At 36.2% G+C, this 25,453-nt stretch overlaps 1 protein-coding gene across 3 annotated transcripts in view; it reads right to left on the bottom strand.

Moving 5' to 3' along the window:
* Positions 1 to 25,453, bottom strand: part of lrp8 (low density lipoprotein receptor-related protein 8, apolipoprotein e receptor) — a 180,291-nt gene that overhangs the window by 20,653 nt on the left and 134,185 nt on the right. For all 3 annotated transcript variants that reach the window (XM_016284694.1, XM_016284693.1, XM_016284691.1), the window contains exons 8-14: positions 23,215 to 23,334; positions 22,818 to 22,943; positions 10,405 to 10,576; positions 6,285 to 6,512; positions 4,930 to 5,048; positions 4,061 to 4,200; positions 548 to 689 (exon numbers count right to left, since the gene is read on the bottom strand). In XM_016284694.1, the coding sequence (XP_016140180.1) occupies positions 548 to 689; positions 4,061 to 4,200; positions 4,930 to 5,048; positions 6,285 to 6,512; positions 10,405 to 10,576; positions 22,818 to 22,943; positions 23,215 to 23,334 (1,047 nt within the window). The remainder of the gene's footprint in view (positions 1 to 547; positions 690 to 4,060; positions 4,201 to 4,929; positions 5,049 to 6,284; positions 6,513 to 10,404; positions 10,577 to 22,817; positions 22,944 to 23,214; positions 23,335 to 25,453) is intronic.

A 25,453-nucleotide genomic window follows, 5' to 3' on the forward strand; every position in this document is an offset into this window, starting at 1 on the left:
ATTAATAATTTTATTCAGCAAGGACACATTCAATTGATCAAAAGGCACCGTAAATTACACTACATTGTTACACAAGATTTCTATTTCAAATATTGTTCTTTTGAACTCGTATTATGGTTTCCACAAAAATGTTAAGAATATTTTTTTTAAATAAATATTCGTTGAAAATTATTTTTCAACAAATAAAGCTTTGCCATCACAGGAATAAATGTATAAACACATTAAAATAGTATATAAATGTATAAATATATTAAAATAGTAGTTATAGCAATAATATTTCATTATAATTTCACAGTCTTTCCTGTATTTTTGTTTTAATAAAAACAAAAACAGCTATGGTGAGCATAAGACTTTTGAATGTTGGTGTAGGAGAAAAAAAAACAGAAACGAAAATCCTCTTTATTGGAAAAACTACCCTACTTTTAAATTCACACTAATGAAAATGTAGTTAAGTAAACAACTACATTTAACTAGTTACTCTCTGACAATGGCCAGATTAGTCAGACACATCTAAAGTGATATAAAGTGCATTTCACTTATTTGTCACCTTGAGGCTGCCGGAGCTCGTGGAACACCACCACATCCAGAGGGTTGTTGAGATGTTGAGCCAGCATCGCCACATCATGCCCTGTCAGCCGGTTTACACTGTAGATGGCCTCAGCCTCCAAGTCTGTCCAGTAAACCCGGTCCTGTAGAAACATACAGAATGTGAATTCTGCACAAGCAGGATCTAACGCATTCCTGTGGTTCAACAATTACAACATGGCACTAGCAGTGAACTAATACATGAACTGATAATATGTATATATGTATATCTGGAATAGAAGTTGCTTTGTATATGAGTGGAAACAAGAATAAATGCAAATTGTAACAAGTGAAGTTAGTTTTATGCCCAGTTTACACTATACTGTACATAAGTTTGGGGTCCGTAACATTAACAATAATGTTTTTGAAAGTAGTCTCTAATGCTCACCAAGACTGCATTTATTTGATCAAAAACACAGTAAACAGTAATACTGCGAGATACAGTTATAATTGAAATACATTTTTTTAACAATTTTAATATATTTTAAAATGTAATTTATTCTCGTGACAGCTAAATTTTCAGCAGCCATTATTACGGCAGTCTTCAGATTCTACAGAGATGCTACAGAAATCATTCTGATTTGGTGCTCAAGTAACATTTCTTATTATTATCAATGTTGGAAACAATTTATAGGAATTTTGACAATAGAAAGCTGAAAAGAACAGCATTTATTTGAAATATAACTTTTTTTGTAACAATGTAAAAGTATTTACTGCCACTTTTGATCAATTTAATGCAACCTTGATGAATAAGGGATATATTACTTCTTTAGAAAAAAAAATCTTACTGACCCCAAACGGTAGTATAAAGAATGAATAAGAAGTTAAATACATCTTTATATATATATTTTTTATAATTTAGCTTTTTTTACCTTTTCTTACCTAAGGCATCAAGTGACTACTACTCACATTGTTCTTGGGTATTTTATTGTAAATCAGGATACCAATACACAGGACACAAAAGATACTTGGATAGAATAAAAAGCAAACCAACCAGGTATTATTCGGTAGGGCATGTTTTTTTTGGAGGAAAATGACAATGAAGATAAAGACTTCTGTGTCTTTTCATCAGACTAATTAAAGCTCGCAGCTCTATCTCTCCTTTGTATCTTACACCTACATGAGCCTGAAAGCACACGCTTCACTGTCTGACAATACCACTTTCAACATTCTCCTTGCTTCTCCGTCTGCCTCCCTCCTCTGATCAGTCCTTATCAGCCGCTACAGAAATATTGCAAATGTGCATGGTGAGATGGTCTGTTACTATGACAACCTAAGATTCATCTTCTTTTTAAAACGGATACGGAAATGGATGAGGAAGTTCGGGAGAGGGTGTTTTTGGGGTAACAAAAGAAAATTACAAGGGGGAGGGCCAGAAAAAAAGATCAAAGCACCAAGCATGCCCAAGTGGGCAGCTGGCTTCGAGTTTTAGAGGATGTTTACAGAGCCGTGCTTTTTTGGAAAGGTCAGGCTGCTGGATCCCAGTGGAGCTCCGTCAGGTGCTCCTGCTGGTGGTGGCTGATCAGTAGGACTCCTTAACCTGCACTAGACAGCATTCAAATTCTGCCGCATTGCAGCTCTCATCTAACGCACGGGCCACGAAGGCATCATATCTGATATAGATAACTGCTTTAATCTATGATACAAAAGGCTGGCTTCTAACATCCAGGTCTGAAATTTGTACTCCTTGAGCAAGGGGAGCGTATTTATTAAAACCTTTCATCAAAGTCTTCGCTTCATTTGGAAACTGAAATTGGTCTTGACATTTTCAATGCTTCCCACTAACCAATAAAATAATGTGAAAGCTGATGTGGAGATATTGGTCTGTTATGAGACAGGGCAATGTAAAGGTCACACAGCGTCTGAAAAGGTGACAGGAAAATGGAGTAAATGTCTAATATGTAATTTGAGGTCTGCTGTGTTGGAAGCCAGTATGTAGTCTTCTTTAAGACACTAAAATAATTCCCTTAGTTCACTAAAGCCCTCTGCCATAGCACATTTATTTACAGTAAAAACTGTAATGTTGTGAAATATCATTACAATTCAAAATAACTGTTTTATATTTTAATATCCTTTAAAATGTAATTTATTCTTGTGATGGCAAAGCTGAATTTTCAGCAGCCATTACTCCAGTCTTCAGTGTCACATGATCCTTCAGAAATCATTCTAATATGCAGATTTAATGCTTAATAAATATTTCTTATTATTAGAAATTTTTAAAACAGTTGTGCTGCTTAATATTTTGTGGAAGCCATGACACATGTTTTTCAGAATTCTTTAATGAACCGAAAGTTCAAAAGAACAGCATTCCTTTTTTATAAAAATGTAAACGTTTTTTTAGTCACTTTTAAACTATTTAATGCGTCCTTGCTGAATAAAATTAATAATTTCTATTAACTATTAAAAAATCTTACTGATCCTAAATAAGTAATATAATAAATAATACTATTCAATGAAACAATTATATTAATATTATTATCTCATTAACTTTCTGTTTTTCACATAAAGCTACTGTATGTCCCTTGAAGATGTGGAATATGGGGCACAAGTTGTACTGACGACTTTCATGGTGTTTCACAGAAAAATAATGAATGCTATATGGGTTTGTAATGACATAAAGGTGAGTAAGTGATGGGTGAAAAAAAACTATAAAAAAGCAAAATTAGAAAAGGGAAAAGGGCATTTAGTAGCTTTCATTTTCATTACTTAATGCTTTTTTGTTTACTTTTAAGCTGTCAACTGCCAAAAGGAAATGTGTACTTGAAGAAAAAAATATAATTTTAGTTGGGAGGAATGAGAAATTATGCAATTAAAAATAATGAACCAAAATAATGAGCTTACTGGAATTGACTCTGGCACCAAAGACTGCACAAATGTTTCATACAGAAAGATTTGTATACTCCTGTAAGCACATCTACAAAACACCCCAAAAGTTAGAGGGCAGTTTTTGGCTACAGTTGTCTCTTACTGTAACTTCAACAGCCAAGTGGAGAACTTTAGGACCAGCCTCAAGGATACTGCAGCAAAGTAGAGGTTCATTTCACATGTGCCCTCGACAAAAGTAAAAGAATGAAGAAAACACATTGTTTCCTTTTCTCTAGGGTTTGGCCCTGGGGTGCCCTCTTACTGAGCTGGCTCATCAACTGGCCTGATGAAGGGCATTAGGTGATCTATTGTTTGGGCTGGGTCCTACCTTCAGGCGCTGTAGAAGCTGCCAAAGTAAAAGGCTTTTTAATTTGGTCTGTGTCTTTGGCTGGTGCCAGCCACACAAAGCCATACATCTCTTGGCAAGCGTTACTGTCTCACAGTGAGACCCCTGTTCTCCAACTACACCCTGTGAGCACAAACATGTTTATGTGTGCATTTTGAAGCCAAATGAGCATAGAAGCATCTTAAGGCCTGTTTTTGCCAATGGAGCTCCATCTGCACCTGCATGAATGAGTACTTCAGTAAATTATTTGATCAATTTGTTTACCTCAAAAAGAGTCAGGGCAAAGGGATGTCCGAGATGATCCATGGAGGACAGCAAATCTCTACGGTTGTCTCCATTCAGGTCCACACTGGAGATCAGATGAAGCTTGGAATCCACCCAGTAGAGTCGTCTACCAGACAGATCTGGAAGAGGAAAGAACATTTAATGGAACATATAAGTAGCATGTCAATAATACAACAAATGCTTTTAATTTAAGATGAGTGGTCAAAGGAAACGTAGAATAGTGGGTAGTACCCAAAGGCATAATTCATATTTCAGTTCATATTCTATGATTTTTCATTATAAAAGTTTTTTGTTTCTAAATTCTCAATTCCACCTTTTTTGTCAATATCTTTTTTTTCTATCCATCTACCATAAATGCTTTTTCAAATGGCTTTCATGTTAAGCGAGCCAGAGAAATGATGGCAATATTGACAGCGTTGCTTGAGCAATTCCATTTAGTTTTTCCCCAACTGACGGGTGATTGATGAGAAACAACGAAGGTGAATGATTCAAAGCCCTGTTGGCCACAGGAGGCTGCTCTTCATTATTAACACTCTTTCTTCTCCTTCTGCCTCACTCTTACTGGCTTTGTTTGGTCTTTCTCAATCCTAATGTTTTTCTTCTTTTTCCTCTAGTATTTGGGTTGATGTCTTTGTCTCTTGCAATGATGGCAAACGCAGCTCTCTCGTGTCTTGCTTTTTGGTATGATATGCTTCGTTTTGCTCTCTGCTGTTTCTCTTTGATCTTTTGTCGTCTTTTCTGCTATTCTCCAGTGTGTGTTTCTCTATTTTGACTATATTTGAAGATGTGAATACATTTGATTTGAATGGAAAAAAACTGAATTACAAAACTTTCAAATGGTGTTTTACCGAGTGCAATCCCATTGGGCCACTCGATCCTCTCTGAAACCAGAACCTGCCGATCTACCCCGTTCATTCCGGCTTTCTCAATCTTCGCCTGCGTTCCCCAATCTGACCAGTACATGAACCTGAGGGGATCAAAACAAACAAAATGTTCATGATCAGAATCATGGAGAGAGCAGACCAGTGGTTCTCAACCGTTTTGACTCCATTGTCAATATTTGAGGGCACCATGATTTTTCCAGTTTGTTATTTACTGGATAAGGATTAAGAATAAGGGATTTAAAAATTTTTTTTTTTTACACAATTTCAACCCAATAAAATATTTCAAAGCAAGGCACAACCACAAAAATGTATATTCATCATAAAAATGCCCATGGAGTTATACGATTTCATTAACTTACATGACCTTTCCAGGTCTAGAAATCACACTTCTAAAATTAAGCTACCTCATAAATCCAGAAACTCTGGTTATTTATAGAGAGAATAAAATGTGGAATTAAAATAAGAAATATCTGGATTTTTAGTTGTTTTAGCTTATTTTAATACTTGCTTTGTCTTCATTTGAATTCATTTTAAATTGTCTTAAGTCTCCCTTGGAAGTTTGTGGTTCTTGGAAGTCCATTTTTTACGTGGAATACTGCGGAATAGATTTAAACCTGATAAAATGTGTAAAACTGATGTTTAACATTCTTATTGGTAGTATTTAAATATTTTTCAAACATACCTATTAAACATAGGGGCAGGCGATATAAATGAAATTTTGTCAATGACGGTATTATAATTCTGCAAAAATCTGCAGAGCTTTTAGACGAGTTCCCTTTGTTGGGTCAGCAAAAGCTTCATGTTACCAAATAAACGAGATGCAGTTAAGTGGAAAATTAGGTAGCTCCAATGGCCTTGAAACATTTACTCTCATCACCTGTCAAAACTCAAGATGAATAGGTGAGAGTATGATCATTAAAAACAGTCTCATCTAACTCCGTCCCTATAAGAGTGAAGTGGGCACTTTACCAACAGGCAACAATTAGCTGGTATTCCGACCAGCTTGAGATTCATTTGCATGTTTTTCATGCTCTTCTACTTCTGTAATATGGTGAAAAGACCCCTGAGGGGAAAGATTCATTACGATGAACGGCAGTAAAAGAAAACGACACAGACGAAGTGAAGGAACCTTTGACAAGGCTTTCAAAAATCTTGGTGTGTTGACACAGATCATGCAGCGTACACCATATTTACATGATTCATTATTTAATGGGCTGAAAAAAATTGGCGGGAGGAGGATTAATGTTTTCTTTAGGGTGTTGCGAACATGCACATTTTCAAATCAGCTGATTTGTACATTAAAAATATTATATCGTTACCCTTGTCTTGGGTCAACGGCGATGGCACGCGGTTCCCCAAGCTCCGTGTCGATCAACACCTTCCTCTTCTTGCCATCGCCAGTCGCCACAGAGATAGATTTGTGTCCAGAGTCGGTCCAGTAGATGTTCTTATGGACCCAGTCCATTGCTAAGCCCTCTGGGGAATGTAGCGCAGTGTCTATGAGCGTGAACTGTTGAGAAGCATCGCTGGCTTTGCTGATATACGTGCTGAAGAGGAACAAACACACTGTTAATCTACATCCAAAGCATTTAAGCAGATGTATTTATATATTCATAAACAATCACAAGATACTAGATGCATCCTCCAGACTCACGGTGAATAAGCACGACATAAATAGCTGACACTCCCAGCTGTTGCCAGCAAAGTGAAGCAACATCTGCATTTTTCTCAAAGAACAATTGTAGGACGAAATGACTGTGACTTTTCCTGTCTCTGAAAGTTACAGTGACTTACAGTGAATCCAGTTGGATTGCCCTTTGAAGCATGGTGAAATCTGACGTCACTGTGACTGATCTTATGATCTAGCACTGATGAGAAAGTGCCATTATCACTTTAGTGTTACCTTGGTTATTCGACAAAAGGGATTCCGTTTGAATATGCCATATACATGTGCAATGCATACAATAACTTTAATGAGTAGCTAATGCCAAAAGTGTTGCCACAAACATTAATGCAAACACAAACAAAAATCTAGTAACATTTTGTGTTTTTGGCTTGTCTCCACCCAGGTGTTTCTTACTTGTCCTTAACAATACTAACAAATGAGCATATTTTCATGAAAACACAATATGGAAATAAAAGTTAACATTGTGTGTATAACATTTTTTGTATATACACTACCATTTGGAGTCAGTAAATAAATAAAAAAAAAGATATTAATACTTTTATTCATAAATGATACATTCAACTGATTAAAAATGACTAAAACATTTATAATGTCTATTTTAAATAAATGCTGTTCTTTTCTATTCATCAAATAATGAACAAAAAATGTATCACGGTTACAAAAATATTAAGCAGCACAACTGTTTTCAACATTGATAACAATAAGAAATGTTTTTTGAACAACAAATCAGCAAATTAGAATGATTTCTGAAGGATCATGTGACACTGAAGACTGGAGTAATGGCTAATGAAAATTATAGGAATAAATTACATTTTAAAATATATCTAAATATAAAATATTTCACATAGTAATTTTTCACAATTTTACTGTTTTTACCGTTTACTGTATTTTTGATAAAATAAATGCAGCTGTGGTGAGCATACCAAGACTTCTTTAAAAAAAACATCAGTTGTGTAATAGTAGTGTATTTTTATTTAACTAAGCATGCATTATTAAAGATTTATTAATACAAAACAGTTGTCCATTAATCCTGTTCAAATACATTTTTAACCAAATAATGAGAAAAAAAAATGTTAGCTTATTGTATGCCATTTTATCTTTGAGTTAAGTAAGGGATCAGTAAGGGATCATTTTTAAAATCCTGTCAACTTTTATCATATCAGTAGAAAATTGAAAACCGGTTATTGGCAGAATACCAGCATTAAAATCTTGTAGATTTATCCAACATAATTTTTAACATTTTGAAACACTTACTTTCATTCTACTAAATATTTGTTTTTGATTTCAAACGGGAAAAGGCACACGTTTCATAGAATGACCCACCTGTCACTGACAGTGAGGAGGTGGTTTCTGTTATAACCTGATCATTTTCCATTTGCAGTCACCTACTGCCTTTAACAGATGCTGCTTCAACAGCCATCAAAATGGGCCCATCACCCTTTATAAGACTGCAGGACTTTAAGACACTCTTTTCAGAGTGGATCTTAAGTGAATCACAAGGACAGAGGCAATAGCAGTCAGGGAACATTTCTCTCGTGCTCTGACTAAGAGCTCTATTAATAGGAACAGGTCCCCTGGCCCCTTTCAAACACTGATGATTCGCAAATGAGACAAAACAAAAATAAAAAAATAAAGAGCTCTGCACTTAAACAATAGTGACTAAACATGATACAACGGTCAATATAATGTGACGTCAACCGCTCATGGCAGTTCTTTTTTTATATTCATTATACTGATAGTAATACAATATATATTTTCCGTACCCACTGTAAATCACTACAGTCAGTTTATCAGCTACATGACATTAATAAGAGTACTGTAACATTTTAGCAAATATTTAAGTAAAAATGCTGAACAATGTGACACAATCACTGCAAAATGATGTTAATTGGAATTAATCAAAGCAATAAACACAACATTAATCTATTAACCCTTATGCTGAAAGAGTGGTTTTGAGATCTCTTCTGCTGGAGGAGAACCACTATGTAAACAAAACAACTTCTTACTGACAGCACCGGTCAGATCAATAACCACATGCCGGTTTCAAGTGAAGGATTGGTTAATGGCCCTAATAATGGCCCTTAAAATTGATATGCCTCATTTGAGGTTTCAGCTGTCAACTGACATCTACACTGTTGCGTCTTCACCGTAACCATCAATTCATGCCACTCTCTCTGTCAGGGACCACATACATAAATTAAACTCCCTGCAGACAAGCAGAAGTATTTCCATTCTTCTGAGTGCTCTTCTGAGGGGTTTATAAAGTGATAATGAACTGTCGTACGTCGTTCTAACACAAGCCCTCCTGAGAGGAGTAGAGATGAGTAATGGGATGCATTATTGTAGGAGGTAAATTATGGGAAGCATATGGTGCGGTTGAAATGATTTAGAGACGGTCCTAGAGGCTGATGTGAATCAGAGTGATTCAGGAAGTGAGGTGGAGACCCGAGCATGACGGGCCAGCATGCACACTGGGACAGTAAAGGACAAACCCTGGTCAAGTTTTCCAGCTGCTGTTGTAGCACAGGCAGGCTGTGTGACAGGCTACTGTCTGACTGATAAGATGACTTTGTTAAACGGTCGGTAGTGATTATTCAAGACCCCCCTAAGGAATTGAAATGTCCTTCCATGAGGACAAACATTTCTGAGAAAAGTGTTTTGTTAGGCATGGAGTGACAGGGATAGGAAATTAAAGGAACACTGCAATATAGTATTATCAGAAAATCAGAATTTGATACAATATTCACAATCATTTAAAAGTCTCTTTGCATTTATTTGATCAAAATAAATGACAGAGTGAAATATTATTACACTTTAAAATGAAGGTTTTAATATATTTTAAAGTGTAATTTATTTCTATGATGTCAAAGCTGAATTTTCAGAAGCAATTACTTCAGTCTTTAGTGTCACACGATCTTTCAGAAATCATTCCAATGTGCTGATTTGGTCCTCAAGAAACATTTCTTATTATTGTCAATGTTGAAAACATTTTTGATCAATTGATCAATAGAAAGTTAAAAAGAACAGCATTTATCTGAAACAGAAATAATTTGTAACATTATCTGCTTTCAATTTTGTTATAGTGTACATTGCCATTCTTTATGCGTTATAAAAAATATTATATATTCTAAATAATGACAAAATATGTAAATAAGTAAATAATAAATAATTTAATAAATAAATGAATTAATTCATTAATCTGAAAATGTGCTTTAAGAGTTTTTTTTTAAATGTTTCTTTTTCTTATTTCAAATCTACAATTTAGTGTGGTTTATGCTTAATACAAGAAGAACAAACAAAAGAGTTAACGAGATAGAAAAAATAAACCGAATTTAATTCAAGATATATTCTCTCAAAAGAAGTCTTATCAATTTTTTTTAACATGTTTCTTTCTCAAATAAGTTGATCTTGTTTTGAGGATGTTTATGTCAGTCTATCACCCCTAACACAACTCTGGTAGACCCAAGAAAAAGTCTGTGAAATGTGCATGGAAGTAATTTCCTTCGCAGCTCTCAATCCATGATGCTGGTCGCTGTGAGAGAATTTCCAGTAAGTCTATGGTAGCTGTTCTCATGCATTTAAATATCTGCCAGCTGAGAGGAGGCGGGAAGAGCTTCCCAAAAGAGGGTTTCAACATGGCACCGTCTCCTCCTACCGGAGCGTTGAACACTAATTGCCAATTACCCTTTTTAAATAAAGATTAAACAGCTGTCAAGTTAGATAAATGGAACATGCCCTAATGTTGTGTATACCTGAAGATCTTTCGATGGTAGAGGTCACACCAGTACATCTTGTTGGTGGTCACGTCCACATCTAGGGCCACGGCGTTCTTTAGGGTTGGCACTACCTGCGTATAGTCCTTCTTCAGCAGGTCAATGCGCCGGATCTCATGGCGGTTAGTAAACATAAGATATGGGCTCTTACCTATGAGGGAAACAGAAAAAGTTTCATCAGCTTACTTGTTATCTTGGGATCCTCCTAACAGATGACTGAACTGATAAACCAATCGCTACTAGGCAAGTTTGAGACAATCAACATCAGCAAAATCATTAAAAATAGGACACAGAAGACCAAATGAGATTTCTTTAACTTCTCAATTTTCAATTCACCTTGACAAACTGAGACTTTTGCTTATTAGAGAAAAAAGAGCCCAGAATTCTCACATGTACAGTGGGGCAAATAAGTATTTGATACACTGCCGATTTTTCTTTTGTGAAGAGATCATTATGTCAAGATCACATTTATAATAAATGTAAGATACCAAATTCTGCCAAGTCAAAAAAAGTAGAAACCTGACTTAAAAAAAGGGGAAAAAAGACAAATATAAACTTTTAGTGTCTCTTTCTGACCTGTATTGTTGTTAATTATTACAATTACGCAATTATGCAAATTAAAATAATTCCAATTATAAAAAATAAAAAAACTCAAATGCTTCTCATACAATTAATTATCTGGACCATGCCATTCATGTTCATTTTATAGCTCTTTAGTCTTACTGTATTCTACCAGTTGTTTAATTTGTCTATTTTTTTTCTCCTAAGGAATTTTTAGAATAAATCTCTGGGACAAAGTTGAGAATTAAATAAATTAGTGCTGAGAACTCAGCAAAATAATTTCACTCCAAAATCTACCAACATACAACTACACTTGTGTTGGATTCCACTGTTATCAGTGCATATACTTTATGTGCTACAGGGCAAAGGTAAAAACACTAAAAATCAAATGATTAAAACGCTCCCAGAGGAGAAGAATATTTTATCATTTAAATTATTACACTTGCCGGAATGCAAATGTTGTGAGAAAGAAGCTAATGAGAGCTGGCACTTCAAGTATCGTAGTAAAAAATAAACAGCAGTCTTCTCAGATTGGTAAACACTTTAGGGCATATTATATTTAAACAAGCATAGTGGCTGATTTGCACTCTTTTACTATTTATTAATTAGAAAGGCACACTTATCGAAAGCAAAAATATAACCATATGACTCGCACAAGTGCACCCAGTTGGGTGCGTAAAATCACTGACTTAAATGTTTTATTGCTTATTTCATTTGCAGAGTAAACGCATGTGTGTGTGTGTGTGTGTGTGTGTATGTTTCTAAAATGTAAACTGCAGCATTAGTTTACTCATGAATGCTGTGTGAGTCTGCAGTGCACCTGCAGACCATGATTCAGGTTTCCAGGTTACTGACATGTGGCCAAAGTGGTTCTGAGAGTTTCCAGGATATTACCCTGCACTGTGGTGTGTATGCAGATGAACATGTGTGTCTGTGTGCTGTTGGGGAGCTTAGTCACTGTGATTTGGTGCTCAGTCATGCTAACACAGAATATCACTGACCCTATTAGTTTATCCTCTATGTAGCAGCAAGGGAGGCTCCCCCTCCCCTCAAACCTACTTGAAATGGATGTAATTTATTTTCATCCTGTCACCTGCTCGCGTCATCAAAAAACTACGTTCCTGAGGAAAAATCTGTTCTCCCAACCCTCATTGTACCCTTCCTGTGCCCTCTATTATACTTTCATTCAGCTTTTCATCTCTAATAAGCTCACTGCATCCAGATATATCATGATTCGTATTACTGTAGAGGATATAATGTGATTTGGGTACTTCTTTTGCTCCTTTTACTCTCTAAGGTATGTTGACAGTGATATGCAAGCAAAAAGCAACGCAAAGTGTTTTTTCTCTTTTTTTTTTTTTTACAATTAAAGTTATTATAAAAAAAGTGAAAGCTAATTTGTATTAATTCATGCAACACACAGTACAGAACAGTAAAGTCAATAAATCTTCACCTTTATGCAAATGACCTTGATGCAATGCAGCAACTACCATTGGGAGTGCAGCGAGTGGAATTAGGAATGTGTACTAGCTACACACAGCACAGAGACCCGATCTGGTCATTTATGTCATAAGTGGTTAGATGGTTGATTACCTGGACTACAATTTGGTGAGGTTATGGTTGATTTGGTAGACTATCTTGGTCAACTTGGTTGGAGCTGGTAGACTATTATGACTAGGCTGGTGGGAACACATGGTCTGGATTCCAAAACTAACTTGACCACCTTGGTATAATATATGATATGATATGATATGATATGAGATATATGGGGTGCATTTATTTGATCAAAATACATTAAAAACAGTAATATTGTGAAATATTATTACAACTGAAAAGAATGGTTTTCTATTTTAATATATATACATATATATATATATATTTATATATATATATATATATATATATATATATATATATATATGTATATATATAATTTAATTAATTCCTCTAATGGCAAAGCTGAATTTTCTGCAGCCATTACACCAGCCTTGTCACACAATTCTCTAGAAAACATTGAAATATCAAGAAAAAATTCTTCTTATTATCAATGTTAAAATATTCAGGATACTTTGATAAACAGAAATGTCAAAATAACAGCATTTATATGAAATATAATTTTTTTGTAACATTATATAATGTCTTTACGGTCACTTTCAATCAAATTAACATGTCCTTGCTGAATTAAAGAGTTAACCTAAAAAAATACTGACCTCAAACTTTTGAACAGTAATTGAAGTAGAAAAGAATTACACTAACTAAATGACTGATTTCAATCACTCGCCAAACCAGACAGAGGCATCTCAGACGATACGCAAACATTAGATTCACATATACCTTGATGTTTTTCTATCTCTATTTAAAACCTGAGAAGAGTTTTGGGGAGTTTCAGGTTTGGGACAAATACACAGAGAATTTTTTTAACTGTCCTATCAGAAAAAGCTTCCCTCACAAGACTGTATGATGCACAGGGCACCATACAGAGTTTATTAAAGAATTTGCTGATTTTATATCCGAGTTAGTGCTGGCTGCAGATAAAGATTTAATTGTTGGTAATTTTAATATCCATGTTGATAATGAAAAAGATGCATTGGGATCAGCATTCATAGACATTCTGAACTCTACTGGGGTTAGACAACACGTGTCAGGACATACTCATTGCCGAAATCATACTCTAGATTTAATACTGTCACATGGAATTGATGTTGATGGTGTTGAAATTATGCAGCCAAGCGATGATATCTCAGATCATTATCTAGTCTTGTGCAAACTTCATATAGCTAAAACTGTCAATTCTACTCCTTGTTACAAGTATGGTAGAACCATCACTTCCACCACAAAAGACTGCTTTGCAAGTAATCTTCCTGATTTATCTCAATTCTTTAGCATATCCAATACCTCAGAACAACTTGATGATGTAACTCTCTTTTCTAGCATTTTAGATACGGTTGCTCCTTTACGCTAAGGAAGATTAAGGAAAACAGTCTGACACCGTGGTATAATGAGCACACTCGCACCCTAAAGAGAGCAGCCCGGAAAATGGAGCGAAGCTGGAGGAAAACAAAACTAGAGGTATTTCGTATTGCTTGGCGGGAAAATAACCTATCCTACAGAAAAGCATTAAAAACTGCAAGATCTGATTACTTTTCTTCTCTTTTAGAAGAAAACAAACATAACCCCAGTATTTATTCAATACAGTGGCTAAACTAACGAAAAATAAAGCATCAACAGATGTTGACATTTCCCAACAGCACAGCAGTAATGACTTTATGAACTACTTTACTTCTAAGATCGATACTATTAGAGATAAAATTGTAACCATGCAGCCGTCAGCTACAGTATCGCATCAGGTAGCTTGCTATAGATCGCCTGAGGAACAATTCCACTCATTCTCTACTATAGGAGAAGAATTGTATAAACTTGTTAAATCATCTAACCCAACAACATGTATGTTAGACCCTATTCCATCTAAGCTCCTAAAAGAGGTGCTTCCAGAAGTCATAGATCATCTTCTGACTAATATTAATTCGTCATTGTCATTAGGGTATGTCAAACTGGCTGTTATTAAGCCTCTCATAAAAAAACAACAACTTGACCCCAAAGAACTAGTTAATTACAGACCAATCTTGAATCTCCCTTTTCTGTCCAAGATACTAGAAAAGGTAGTATCCTCACAATTATATTCCTTCTTAGAGAAAAATGGTATCTGTGAGGATTTCCAGTGGGTGTGCTATTTGATAGCAATCTTTCCTTTGAAAGCCACGTTTCTAGCATTTGCAAAACTGCATTTTTCCATCTAAAAAATATATCTAAATTAGGACCTATGCTCTCAATGTCAAATGCAGAAATGTTCATTCATGCGTTCATGACCTCAAGGTTAGATTATTGTAACGCTTTATTGGGTGGTTGTTCTGCATGCTTAATAAACAAACTCCAGTTAGTTCCAGCCAAAATGCAGCAGCTAGAGTTCTTACTAGAACCAGGAAGTATGACCATATTAGCCTGGTTCTGTCAACACTGCACTGGCTCCCTATTAAACATCGTATAGATTTTAAAATCTTGCTTATTACTTATAAAGCCCTGAATGGTTTAGCACCTCAGTAATTGAACAAGCTCTTATTGCATTATAATCCTCCACATCCACTGCGTTCTCAAAACTCTGGCAATTTGATAATACCTAGAATATCAAAATCAACTGCAGGCGGCAGATCCTTCTCCTTTTTAGAGCCCAAACTCCGGAATAACCTACCTAACATTATTCGGGAGGCAGACACACTCTGTCAGTTTAAATCTAGATTAAAGGGGTCATATGATGCGATTTCAAATTTTCCTTTCTCTTTGGAGTGTTACAAGCTCTTGGTGCATAAAGAAGATCTGTAAAGTTGCAAAGACTAAAGTCTCAAATCCAAAGAGACATTCTTTATAAAAGTTAAGAGTCAACCACACCCTCCTAAAATGGCTCATTCTAACACGCCCCCACATGTCTACGTCATGATGTGGGAAGATTTGCATAATGCCGCCCAAATATTCACGCAAAGAAAGAAAACGTAACTTTTATTCTCGCTTTTGCCACCGCTACCATGTTGTGGAGTCGCTGTGTGTTTCGTTGTGAAAGCGAAACTACTTTGTTTGGTCTTCCAAAAGAGGACTAGAAATCAGTGGTTATGTTGTATTTACAACACTGTTCCAGAACAGTTCAACCCAAATATTCAGATGTGTGCTGCGTATTTTATGGAGGATGGATGGGGACTGTTTCCTGAACCAGTAGCCTAATGCGTCTGTGGCACAAAGGCTGTTTCAATAAAGTTGGGCAGTTCCAACTTTGCAAGGACAGTCTGGCGCTTCTGACTCACAGCCTGTAAGTACATTTTTTTATATTTAAACAATTTGCCAATGATGATTTAAACGCGTGTTTTGAGCAGTGTAGAGTAGGCTTGTTGTTTGTTGTTTCTCCGATCACAAATGCAGACATGGTTTTATGTTTACGCAGCGCGATACGCAACGCAACGTGTAAAAAGACAGTATAAGTCATTATAATCAGTAATTATGTCTCCACTAGATGCAACAAATGCCTCGTTTGTAATAGGTTTTAATGGCTTTGTCTCATTGCGCCGTGGAAGGCTAAACAAAGTAGTTTCGCTTTCACAACGAAATACACAGCGCCTTCACAACATGGCAGCGGCGGCAACAACAATACTACAGCGAGAATAAAAGTTATGCCTTCTTTCTTATACACAACATAATGTTCTTTTTAGCAACGTCATATGACCCCTTTAAAGAGATGGGTCTTTAACCTGGCTTACACATAACACACTAACACATTTCTAATATTCAAATCCGTTAAAGGAATTTTAGGATGCATTAACTAGGACAACCGGAACCGGGAACACTTTCCATAACACCCGATGTACTTGTTACATCGTTAGAAGAATGGCATCTACGCTAATATTAGTCTGTTTCTTTTTTATTCCGAGGTCACCGTAGCCACCAGATCCAGTCTGTATCCAGATCAGATGGTCACTGCAGTCACCCGGATCCAGTACGTATCCAACCCAGATGGTGGATCAGCACCTAGAGACGACCTCTACAGCCCTGAATGTCAGTGGCGATCAAGACAACTAGATGAGGCACAAAGACAGATCCCCAGTGAGGACCTTGTCTCCTAGACGGCCACCGGGACAAGACCACAGGAACCAGTTGAGTCTTCTGCAGCCTGGAATTGAACTGCTGGTTTCGTCTGGTCAGAGGAGAACTGGCCCCCCGGGCAGAGCCTGGTTTCTCCCAAGGTTTTTTTTCTCCATTCTGTCACCGATGGAGTTTTGATTCCTTGCCGCTGTCGCCTCTGGCTTGCTTAGTTGGGGACACTTAATTTCCAGCGATATCGTCGACTTGATTGCACAGACACTATTTAAACTGAACTGAGCTAGATGATGACATCACTGAATTCAGTGATGAACTGCCTTTAACTGAAAATTGAGTGTTTACTATTATCATTCTGCATTATTGACACAATATTTTCCTAAATAATGCTGTACAGTTGCTTTGACACAATCTGTATTGTTAAAAGCGCTATATAAATAATGATGACTTGACACAGATGCCTTATAGCCAAGTGTTGTAAACAAATAAAAGACAAAAAGCGCAAAAGGAGGGAATAGTGCAGGGGGCTAAGGAGAGGGAGACAGTGAGCGATCATAATGAGCAGCAGGTGCTGTGTGGTCAGATGTCATTGTGAGAGTGCAGGAACAGCACTCAGGTTTGGCAATGATGTCGGGGATGGGGATGAGGATGAGATCTCATGTCTCTGTTATTCTATTCCTCCCTGCCTCCCTCATTCCTTCACCACCTATCTCTCACTCTTTCATACTTTATCTGGTCTAAGCCAAATACTGCTTTTGCTGAGGCGTTGAGCAGTGCTTGAGAGTTGGACAAGTGGATGGAAAGCACATCCAGATTGTGTTGGAGAAAAAGCATTTCCTGCTGCACTTAAGAAAGCTCTCATGGACCACTGTATCGTCAGCAAATATTTTCATTTTCAACAAGAGTCAGGATTCAATCATTCTTACCCATCTGCTGGAATGATCAATCTTAGAAAGCGAGGGTGAGAAAGAGAGAAAAATAAACCGAGAGAGTGAGAGCGAGAGAGAGCAATGTCAATTCCTGCTTCAGCTGAGCTGCATTACATTTACATAAAGTAACATGCTGATAATCTTTGGTGTCATGACAAATACTTTTGAGAAACACATAAATCAGCACTTTCTCAGATGGCCATATGTGCTCTAAGCATCTTCAGCCTGAAGGTGATACAGCGCTGACTAAAGTTTTTTTTTTTTTTAAAAGGCCATGAACTCTTAAACTGCCTTGGTCCTGTATAACAAAGGACTTATAAAAACTTGTTATTCTAATCCTTAAAACATGCTGTGTCAAGAATAAAGTATATCATGTGACCTAACTCCATAAATTACTTAATTTAGCATTTTTACCCAATTTATTGATTTTTCTGCCACTAGCTGTACCAAACAAAACTACAAAAATAACAAGTAAATGAGAGTAGGTGGTTGCAAACAGTGAAGGAATTAAAAATGTTGTTGTTATTATTAACAAAAGTATCATATATTTTCACATTAATAATATTATTACATTATTATTATGATAAATTAATATATGATTAACAATAACTATTAACATTATGCATACTGTGTGTACCTGTTATTTAATTCTTCTAAATAATAATACAAATTATTATTATTCAATATTAACTGTGTGTATTATGCATATTTTGTTATACATGTTGTTTTTGTTGTTAATAACAATAACTATTACTTTATTATTATTATTATCATTAACAATATATATTCAAATGCAGACTGCTTTTTAATTGTTGCTAATAATGAAATAATCTATTTATTTTTTTTATATTGTGTCAAAATGCAGAAAAAGAAAATAGTTCTTAATATCAGTTATCAGTATCTGCATTGCCATCAGTTATAAAAAATGATACTGGTCAAACTTTTTTCTGTAGCTACTGGCAGAGGCTCTAAGCAAGGAGTTTCCTGCCATGTTTTTAGTAAATTGGGATGGTACTAAAAAAAAAGGATTAGAAGATTAAAAAAAAAAAAAAGACTTCAAAACGTCAAAACAGTTCCCCTACAAAAATCTATGGTAAAACGTTTTTCTCAAGGCCACAGTGGACTGTCCAGTTTATGGTTCACACTAATTGGAGATCCACCATAATTCTGTTATGATCATCCATCATATCATTCATGCTTTTGATGAACTGCTTGTTTCAGTCCTTCATACACACTGTGCTCTGTTTCCAAGACATCATTAACTCTAGATCAGGGGTCACCAAACTCGGTCCTGGAGGGCCAGTGTCCTGCAGAGTTTAGCACCAACCCTAATCAAACACACCTGAACCAGCTAACCAAGCTCTTACTAGGTATACTAGAAACTTCCAAGCAGGTGTGTTGAGACAAGTTGGAGCTAAGCTCTGCAGGACACCGGGCCTCCAGGACCGAGTTTGGTGACCCCTGCTCTAGACAGTCACCTGTGTCTTTGAGCTTCCCTCTCAAAGTCCACTGCAATTCTTCACTGTGCTTCACTTCTGTAACCATTTCATCCAATAATATCCCTCAGCTGCTTGCAATGGCAGCTCGCAGAATAAACGTGAGGCATCAGTCCCGAAGACAACACGACACATACAAACACGTATTTGATTTCCTCCACAAGCTGTTCCACAGCGCAGACAGGCATCATCCTATTGGCTGGCACCCAGTGTGCAGAGCACAGACAGCGTGACATAGTTTCATCAATTTCTAGAGTCATATTTAGGAAGTGGGGTGACGGAAAAGAGGTGGGAGTGAAAGCATGAAGATAAAATGATGCATGTGGGGGTGTAACACCTTGACTGAAAAGTAACAATGAAAAGAGATGGAGACAGACATGAAAAAGTGTCTGCGGTTATGCCAGTGCCACTCATTTCTCATAACCCCCCGATCGTGTTACTCAGCTGAGTCTCACATTGAGGCCAACTTACACGGCTCAGATTTACTCTCAACAGGTGAGTGACCTCACACTTATAATGACAGTATTTGACAGACCTATCAGAGAGCTGGAAGCACATGACACGCATGTTGTTCTATATTATAATCCCACACCTTTTCACCACACGATCTCCATGACTTCTCCTGTCATTCAAATTTTCCAAACAAGGATTTTTAAAAAGCCTTCACAACAAACAATCTCTATCCAATATTTTAGATCTGCAAACGCCTATCACAATAATTTTTTTTCTTAAAGACTACTATTTGATCGGACAACCCACAATAAAAGCCACTGTAAAAGTGATTGCACATCAATTACATTTTTTATCAATGTGCCAAGTTGCTGCATTACTTGATAACTATACCATCCTACAGTTATGCTAATGAATTATATCAATTAAAATAATAATTATTTTGATTATTATCAATAATATACTGAATATTTGTATCTTTTATCAAATTGCTGTTGTCAGATTTATATATATATATATATAAAAAGCCTGTGCACTACAGTAATTTTACCAAAGGAACAGTTCACTCAAAAAATGAAAATTGTGTCATCATTTACTCACCCTCGTTCAAAACCTTATGACTTCTTTTTTTTTTCATTGAAACATAACAGAAGATACTTTGGTAAAACTTTACAACAAGGTTCATTAGTTAACATTAGTTAACTACTTTAGTTAACATGAACTAAGCATGAACAATACTTCTACAGCATTTAAATCTTAGTTCATGTTAATTTCAACATTTACTAATGCATTATTAAAATCAAAAGTTGTGCTTGTTAACATTAGTTAATGCACTGTGAATTAACGTGAACTAACAATGAACAACTATATTTTCATTAACTAACATTCACAAAGATGAATAAATACTGTAATAAATGTATTGTTCATTGTTCATGTTAGTTAATACATTAACATTAACAAATGGAACCTTACAATAAAGTGTTACAGATATTTTTAAGATATATATTTTTTAACCTTTCAGTGGAATTCAATGGGCATCAAAAAAAAATTCTACAAAATATGAAAATGGTTAATAAATAACAGAATAAATGACAGAAGTTTTGAGTGAACTACCATTTTTAAGGGGACTCCCTTCAGTGCTGTGGCTGATATGTACACAAATGAGTGGCTTGTGCTTTCATTTATAATATTTGTCTCCTCAAATCTAAACAAGCTGATTATGTTAATTCAGATGTAACAGAATATTTCATTAAAACACTGCAGGCAGTATTGAGCAACGATGCTCATTTCTTCAGCATCACATATGAAAGGCACTGTTTTGTTCTGTTTGCTTTTGGCTGCAGTTGAAAGAATAAAAAACATAAATAAATAAAAAACTTTATGAAATTGGTCTAGTCATGTTTTGTTTTACGAACATGGTCACTGAACGCTCTCTGCACTCTCTATTCATAACACAACTCATTATAGCTAATATTGGCACCCAAAGGTCATATTTGCTGCTACTACTGTGTCTGAAAAAATGGCTGTTATGCCCAGAAAACCAAAGTCTGGGAACACGGTGCATAAAAGCGCACTTCCCTCTTATCTTTAATGTGCCTCTGCCTGATATGCTTATGAAAGGGAACAAAAAAAGTTATTTATTTTACATTTTGAAAGATATACCTGTGACAAAAACATCAAGCTATTAAAATTATTTAATAGCTTTTCTAGGCACACCAAAAAGGTGGAACGATGAAGAAAAAACATAGATCACTGCAGCCCTTTAAAGGAGAATTTAGAATGACTGAAAAAAGTCAAATATCTAATCTCTTAATATGAATCTGCAACTGTAATCTTGAACACAGAACTAAAATTCCACTTCATATCACAGAACAAACAAAGTCCAAATTGATCTCGACAGACTAGAAAGGAATAAAAACTCACATTAGTTACAGTACATATTCTCTATTTGTAGTGCTAAGAACCATATAAAGATAGAAATTACACATTTTTAAAATAACTATTTTAACCTAAACACACACACACGTCTGGTCAGCTATCCTTGTGGGGACTCTCCATAGGCGTAATGGTTTTTCTACTGTACAGACCGTATATTCTATTGCCCTACACCAACCCTACACCTAAACCTACCCCTCACAGGAATCTTTGTGCATTTTTAGATTTTCAAAAAACTTCATTCTGTATGATTTATAAGCTTTTGTACCCATGGGGACCACAATTTAGGTCCCCACCGTGACATGAGTCCCCATGAGTCTGTGTGTATTCAGGTTTAAGTCCCCACCAGAATAGAAAAACAGGTACACACACACACACATATCTATACATATATGAAACTTACCACACAAACTTAAACTGATATATCAGACCTGAACACAATACCAACTGAATGCAATTTCTGAAGAGTGAAATCACTTCAGTATAAGATTTCAGTATGCTCTTTAGCCCGAGGGAATGGTTTTGTTCGCCAGCTTTACACATTGCACTTAATGACAGTGTTTCTCCAGCTTTCATCCAGCCTATCGGGAGTGCTGGAAATGCACTGAAGTTTTACGCAGGATGGTCAGGCAAACGAAGGACAATAAAGATTAGCTACATTAGGTACACAAAACCCTCACAATTCCAAAGCATGCCATGCCGCACTAATCCCATCTTCTTTATAAAACAAACAAGTGGCTGGCAAAAAAAAAGAAAATACCCCACTGTCTCCCTCACTTGACAAATACAAAGAATATTCAAGAAAAATAATGTACTCCACTGCCACTCCAGTGAATAAATGGAAGAGATGATGCAATCATAACAGTTTACAGCAATTTCATTCCATCATCAGAATGGAATGTGGTGAGATACAAAAAAGTACCATAAACAAAAAATAATATAATTTAATAATATAACATACTATAAGTTTACAGACAACTTTGAATATCTGTAAATATCTGTTTTATTTAAAGTACATATTTTTAATATTTTGAATAAGTTATAAGATGTTATAATATTTATAAGTTATTTTCCAACTTTTCTGCCACTGTGTGAGTGCATGTGTATAAATACATACATGCTGGGAATGATACAATAAACTGTACTGCTTGCCACATAAAAAAGAGGGGGGGGGGGAAACTAATAAAATACTCAATAACTCCATCATTATATGGACAAAAATACATGTTTTTAAGGAAATAACGAAAAAACATTGCTTCCTATCTGAAAAACTAAAATTTTACCATTGGTAAAATGTCTCCCATCATTAGTACAAACAAAAAATAATAATTTAACCCTGGTCCAGAACAGTGATGGATGGAGATGCTGATGTGGAGTATCTTACCCACTGCTTTACACGTCTTGGTAACCAGGTCCATCTCGTAACCCTCATAGCATTCACATTTGTAGTCGCCTTTGAGGTTTATACATATTTGACTGCAGGCATCAGGGTTCTCGCATTCGTCTATGTCTGGCGAGGACCATCAGAAAAGCATTAGTAACAGAGCAGAGATACACAGAGAACAGAGGCTTTTGTAGTGCAGTGTCCACAGACAAGATAAATGATGCTTGCAAACACCATCTGGGGATTTCTCTACTATCAATTTCAAAGAGAAGACACAGAGTAAACAAATCCTAGATGTTCACAATGCACGTACAACAGTGGGCTTCGGGGAAAATGGGTACAATGTAGACTTGCACAGCATCAAAATGTTGGTATCTTGACATAATATATCTGTTACCTCCACAAGTCTTCTTGTCCAGGAGTTTGTAGCCCGTGGGACATTCACACTCATAGCCGATTTGCCGGTCCTTACATACGTGAGAGCAGCCTCCATTGTTAATGGCACATTCATTCAGACCTATGACAGAAAAAAAAAAAAGGGTCAGCGTGTCCGGTGGGAAATGGACAGTAATGCCCACTGCAACCTGACACCAGCTGACAATAGACTGCTTCTTTCTCATTTTCTAGGTTGAGCTTCAAGTTTGTGTCAAGACTTTATGAGAAAGTGATGAGGTGAGTGAAGTCTAACTGAAAGACCTGCCTTAAATGCTTGAAAAAAAATGCAGTGCATAGGTGGAAACTGCTTGTGCGTGAGGTGCTGTGAGAGAGAGTGACAGAGTAATATGGCAAAGGTCTCGCCAGTATTGCATTCAATAATTTTTCTCTGAGCAACAAACACATTTGGGCATTGGCTGATGGCTCCCTCTATTACAGATGACAGCCAGCATACACATACATCACTCTTTAATGTCATCTCTACAGTATGTCTGCTCTTTCTGACCCTAATACAAATCAACAAGATATTTTCATTATCACAATTACCCTTCTCACACTTGACCCTTCGCAAAGATCCGCCCCCTTAGTTACTGTTTCTACGTCCGACAAGCCATGGTGCTTTCACACCACACATTGTTCTCACGCAGTGGAAAAAACATCGTGGAGCAAGGAGGACACTGACAACATGCTGACAGACAAGATTAAGCAGGTTACTTTTGGTATGAAACAAAATATCAGCTTTCAAATTGTGTCATTTTTTAAAGAAATTAAAATATTAAATACCGTTTTGTGGCTCTTTAATGTGTCGTGACAGATCGCTGCCTCAGTTCAAGTGGCATGTGAACCAATCATCTCTTCCTCTTTACTAGTTATAGCACAAAATAAACATAAATGAACATCAGAAGGTATCTTGTTTCATCCGCGGAAAGACTACAATATACACCATTTTTCAAGTTCAAGTCCACTGATGTTAATCTACACTCTTGACTGGTTTGTTTGTCGGACAAAATGGTATTATGATTGGTCAGATCATATCGCCTGTCAATCAAACTCCTGGCGAAGGGTCAATTATAAAGCTGAATAAATGAATAAATAAATAATAACTATTTATAAACGTATAAAGTTTTTTTAAACTAAACCTATTCAGCAAGCAAATACTAAGATTAATAATAACACAAGCCAATATAAATATAAAGAAACAAACATTTAATTTAAAATTTTAAGCTATTATTAAAAACCAACAATAATAATATTAATACTTTGCTTTAAAACAAACAAATAAATAAATTCTGTTAGTTTGTGGATATCAATGTGACAAGGTGTGCAAGTACAACACAAACATACACATAAACCAGCCTGACAGAAGAAAAAAAAAGAGGAAGAAAGACAGCAAGAGAATAGGAAAAAGAGAAGAATAGCTGATGCTAATGCTGAGAAACAGCTGACAGCAGGAGACAGACGGAGGACAGAAACACCACAGGAAGTTCAAGTGAAATAGGGGAAAGAAAAGACAAAGTAGAATGAAAGGAGACAGGTTGAGAGAAGAGGTAGGACAAACACCTGGACCGTGACTAAAAGAAATGCACACTCAAAAAGTGTGTGAGAGGCACTCTCCGACAAGCCAGAAACTGTATTTTCTCCAGGCCACATGAATCATGTATAACAAGTAAAGGATGCACTAGTGAATATGGTAGAAGCGTAATCCCTGGCACCAATCCTAGTAATTTAGCATGCATAGCTGCAGCGGCCAACTTGGAGTGGTCCAGAGTGCACTGGGCTCAGAGGGGGGCGTCTGCCGTGCGTCAGGTGCCTGCACTAATCTCATTTGCTGAGTGGAGGGACCCGCAAGGAAATTAACACCATCCTGAAGAGCCACTGTGGGACCATGTATTTTACATTACGGATTGATAAAAGAGTGAACATAACCAGGAGGAAAGGGAGAAACAGAGAGAGGGAGAATCGAGCGAGGAGCTGGCATTTCCTAAATACCATATCGATTTAACATACACCTGCAAGGTGTTAGAAAACTATCTGAACATTTAGTTAGTAAGATATCTTTCTTGTAAAGGTGACGTGTGCAATATCTATGTGTAGCGTCTGGACCAATCAGACACACAATATATATATTTTTTAGTTATATTTAACAAATACTCTAACACCCCTCAGTTAACAAGAGCCATGAGAGGGTCTGGACCCTTCCC

This window comes from Sinocyclocheilus grahami, unplaced genomic scaffold, assembly GCF_001515645.1.
Source record: "Sinocyclocheilus grahami isolate Dianchi unplaced genomic scaffold, SAMN03320097.WGS_v1.1 scaffold187.1, whole genome shotgun sequence".
In the NCBI taxonomy this organism is placed as follows: domain Eukaryota; kingdom Metazoa; phylum Chordata; class Actinopteri; order Cypriniformes; family Cyprinidae; genus Sinocyclocheilus; species Sinocyclocheilus grahami.